A 4,983-nucleotide genomic window follows, 5' to 3' on the forward strand; every position below is an offset into this window, starting at 1 on the left:
CTTATGTTGGCGCAACGCGCCGGTGCACGGCCGGACTGATTGTCGGTCGGGCCGGAGTAGTGACGATGCAGGTGTGCATCGTTACAGTGTTTATATTCGTGTTTGCGTTAAACAAGCCTGACACTTCCCTAATTACCCCTGATTAATAGCATAAAAATGAAACATGTGCAAAACAAATGTATCATATTCGAAAAACATTAATTACATGCCCTAAGGTAAGAAAAAAAACACCACACAAGGATAACTTTTGTCGCCGGGTTTCGAACGCTCGCTTCCGGCTCAAAAATTTTCGATGTGGAAGCTTCAGTCTGCTCGGCCACGCCGCCTCGCTGAATGGGAGTCATATTTTTAGCCATATCCGTGATATAATCAACCCAAACTTTATATTGTAATTTCTCACAAACAAAGGCCCATTGGCACAATTAATCCCTAATTAGGATGTTGATGCTTAACATCGCAGCTAGCGAACGTGCTATGTCTCGTTCAAAAATCGATTTAGCAGGTTGTTGCATCTCCTTGTTAGTGTATTGTTATAGAAAACAATGTGTTCTTATTCGTGACATTCCTATAACAATTGATATACAATGTTTCGTAAAACGCTTATTGGTTTTCATTTGCAAGGTATGCGGAATATATAAAAAAATCTACCTTAAACTTCTATCGGTAATATATTAAGTCGTTTATGAAAAGCACGAACGAAAAACCCGATTAGTTTAGATAGAATTTTTTTAATTACTTTCTATCGGACATTTTAAGCATGGTAAGTTTTAAATTCTTTAATTTCGGATAGCATTGCACAGAGTTCTGTTTGAATGTTATTATAAGATATGAAATCTTATTATTCCTAAAATTCTCGTAAAATATGATATACAATTATTCCTAAATCTTATAGGTTTTTATGGTTATATGGTATGTCAAATATTTTAATGGCATTACATTTAATTTTTATCATTAATATATTAACTCACTAACGAAAATCAGGAATCAGAAGCACAATTGAAAGTGAAAAGAATCATTTTTTTCGTTTTCTATCGGACATTTTAAGTATGTATGATAATATCGATATAGTATAAAGGCTATATTATATTCTTAAATGATAGTACACACATCTGAGCAGAATCTACCATAAATTTTTGATGCCAGAAAGCCTATGAATCTCACACACAATCTGTTCTATCTGACAATATTGTCAAACTGCCGCCATAAATCTGATAATGTTTGTTTATATGTTATGCCAATAGATTGACAGTAGAAATTAAGCAGAGATAATGGTCTGTCAACATAAACCGAATAAACCCTTTTGCATACAATTTGGCAGTAGCACATGCTCCATTTCTGTCGCCAATTTGTCGTTAAAACATATTACAGCAGTTTGTAACCAGAATACGAAATTAATAAGTAGCCATTAATGGCTATAGTTTTGTAGTTGGGATTTTGATCAAATTTGTTGTCAATTTGCCAATATTCTGTTAATATTTTGCTTGAATACACCATCGACCGAAAGTTTGGAATCACTATGTAAATTAATCAATAAAGAAACTTTATGAAAGAAACGAATTTGGGACAGTTTTAATATTTTTTTTCATTTTAGAAACGAGTTCATAGTTTAAGCAACAATACTACATCACAATAAAATATAGGAAAAAATTTGCTTTAATGAAAAATCAGTAAGTGATTTCAAATTTTTGGCCGACAATGTATATATATAATATTAGATTAAAATTTTAAATCAAAATTTTTGTTTAAAGGACATTATAGCAAAGAAGAAACAACAAAATCAGACAAAAAGATCGTCCACTAGTGTAGCGGCAGATGATTTTGTGCGCAAAAGACCAGCTGAAACGGCTCCAACGGCCGCGCAAGAAAATAAACGAAAGAAAATTACGTCTGCGATAAGAGACCAAACACAAGGCAATAACATTATCAATGGCGACAATGATAAACGGAAACGTAAGAAATATCACAGAAAAGAAGTGATCGATTACTCAGCAATTCAGACGGAGAAGGATCCTGAGCCCAACACTGATCCCAAGAGTAAAGTGCGCTCCTGGTTACTGGCGTCCTCACAATGCAGACCATCAGAAACGATGAGGACTAACGCAATCGGCTTACCGAAGAGCAAGTCAACCCCAGTGGGTTTGACAGCTGGTGGTGCAGTCGGCGTCAGGACGTCTGTGTCGAAGCAAGCTTCATCCACACGCCGCCCTGGTGCAGAAGTTAGAGAGTCGAAGAACTTGTCGTCCGGTTCAAGTATTACCAGAAAGGAACGTGCAAGACTTCAAGTAGTATACAAACCACCATTTCGTTTTAGCGTGAAATTACGTAAGTCCGATAAAGTAGCGCAAGCTCCGCAGGCGATTGTTTCATCGGGCGCTGCAACGACGAATCACACCAACATCGGTAGGACGGCAGCAAAACTACCAAGAACCGGCGTTCTCCTAAGAACGGGGGTCAAGAGAAAGGACAGAGTCAGAATAGGTAGAGCTCGACAAATCGTCCCTACCGGCATAGGGAATAGCGGCAGTGATCTGCCAGAGCCAGCAAACTCCGACTTACATACCGTACCTTCCGATTTAGAGGTACTATTATCTGAAAGCGAATTCCTCTTTTTGGACACGTGACCATGGGCCTCAGTGACAAGCATGTTCGTTTTGCTACGTAACTAAGTAACTCTAGTACGTCATAGACTTTTGTTTCTTATTCTAGCGCAGAAATAGCTTCATTATATGAATTTTGCGGAATGATAGTTTTGCGAATCGATAACTCGTGTGCGAAAGAATCTTGTCCGAGAGCGTGGAAAGGAAGCGTCGTCTTTAATTTATCACTCGCTCACATTGAATTTATTTTACACCATTCCAGTTTATTATTTCTTCCAACTGCTTACCGACAACCGTGTATGTATAGTATACTCAAGAGAATATTTTACATTTGTTCTCTCGTTATTCTTCCTTTTCTCATGTCTAGAACGAAGCGATAGCGCAATGATGTAACGCGATCATGTGTTTCCAATCATTCGTATACCCACATGTCGGCGAAGCAACTAATGTTGGCGTGCGATTGGCGAATGATATTTGCCCTTCTACGGCAAATATATAGAAATATCGGTGCCAGTTCAACAATCAAGCCAGTTCTCTTCTTCCAAAGAAAGGGTCCAAATTCATTATTCAAGAACGACTGCCGCTGACTCGCATAAGTGCTAATTTACGTACTCTTGTACACCAAAATATTATGAAGCAGTCTTATGTCTCACTATTGGTTTACAATCGCAGCTTTAGATTTCAGGGATTAGTGCGCCAACCAATACAATTTTGAAACGCAAAATGCCATATTTTGGGAATGAAAGTAAATGCTTTATCTTCAATCTCTTTACACCGTGCCTACTGTTACTGTATTCTCCTTTCTAACATTTAAGGAAGATAATGTCTAAACATAAAAATAAAATTTTCAATTCTGTAACGATATATATTCCAGTGAACAAAAAATATTAAATCAACATATTTTAAAGTGTTAATTATATTTATGTGTACTTTTTGAACGTTTCTATTTAATGTTCTTTTTTTAATTTCTCAAAGATATTACTGGGTAATATGATCAATTTGAATATTTTAAAAACTGTCTCAAAATATCAAAGTATCGAAGCTCCCCGTAATTATAGTGATATAATGTTAAAAATTATATATTAGAAAACGTTATATGCTATCGTTGCAAGAAAGTTCTATCAATGATCTCGTGCTCACTGGGATAATATTAATCGTGAGAAGGTGACAAAAAGGTGAGTTGCATCAACAACTTTTATTGACCAATCTTAATTCGTTGTTTTTTTCAAAGTTAGTCTTAGTTATAATGTAGTTATAATATATTGCATATTACGATTATACTATTGGATTCTCGGAAAAGTCATGACACATTTTTGCAACAGACGGCGCTAGTTCATTTTCGGAAGTATTAGAGTCATTCGCATTTATGTTATTGCTATGTCATTTGACAGCTGACAGTTCTAGCTTCAAAAAAAAAAAAATTGAACGATTTGGTTGAGTTTTGGAAATTTTATAACAAGTTGAAGATGGAAGACCAAATTGTGCATTTTCGTCATATATTACTATTTTACTTCCATAAAGAGAAGAACGCGCGTCAAGCTTGTGAAAAGTTGCGTAAAGTTTATGGTGACAATGCTGTACAAGAACGTCAGTGCCAACGATGGTTCACGAAATTCCGTGCTGGTGATTTTGATCTCAAAGACGCTCCTCGGTCAGAGAGGCCTATCGAGGTTGATGACGACAAAATAAAGGCATTGATCGAGTCAAACCCACGTTACACGATACGAGAGATTGCAGATATATTGAACATCCATCATTCAAGCGTTCACGACCATCTGAAGAAGTTAGGATACGTAAGCAAGCTCGATATCTAGGTTCCTTATGAACTCAAAGAAATTCACTTGACGGCGCGTATAAACATCTGCGATATGCTCATTAAACGTGAGGAAAACAATCCTTTTTTGAAGCGACTGATAACTGGTGATGAGAAGTGGATTGTTTACAACAATGTGGTGCGCAAACGGTCTTGGTCCCGACGTGATGATTTGTCTCAATCGACATCGAAAGTAAACATTCATCAGAGGAAGGTTATGCTCTCAGTGTGGTGGGATTTTAAAGATATCGTGTTTTTTGAGCTCCTACCAAGTAACCAAACAATCAATTCGAATGTGTACGCAATTGGACGAATGTGTCGGTAATTGGATAGTTTAAACAAATCCAAAAACGTCCAGAGCTCGTTAATCGTAAAGGAGTTGTGTTCCATCACGACAACGCGAGACTACACACAAGTTTGATCACCCGTCAAAAATTATTGGAGCTTGGATGGGATGTGTTGCCACGCCCACCATACTCACCTGACCTTACGCCGTCAGACTTCCACTTGTTTCGCTCTCTTCAAAACTCCTTGCGTGGTATAACGTTCAATTCAGATGAGGTTGTAAATCAG

The 4,983-nt window shown here is 37.1% G+C and overlaps 1 protein-coding gene across 1 annotated transcript in view; it reads left to right on the forward strand.

Moving 5' to 3' along the window:
• Positions 1-2,621, forward strand: part of LOC116852364 (disintegrin and metalloproteinase domain-containing protein 10) — a gene marked incomplete at its 5' end in the record, with an annotated part of 339,156 nt that extends 336,535 nt beyond the window's left edge. Inside the window, one exon of the mRNA XM_032832640.1 lies at positions 1,749-2,621. Within this exon, the coding sequence (XP_032688531.1) occupies positions 1,749-2,621 (873 nt within the window). The remainder of the gene's footprint in view (positions 1-1,748) is intronic.
• Between the last annotated feature and the right edge of the window lie 2,362 nt (positions 2,622-4,983).

This window comes from Odontomachus brunneus, unplaced genomic scaffold (genome assembly GCF_010583005.1).
Source record: "Odontomachus brunneus isolate Ranch 3 - 2012 unplaced genomic scaffold, Obru_v1 Obru_scaffold_219, whole genome shotgun sequence".
Lineage (NCBI taxonomy): Eukaryota > Metazoa > Arthropoda > Insecta > Hymenoptera > Formicidae > Odontomachus > Odontomachus brunneus.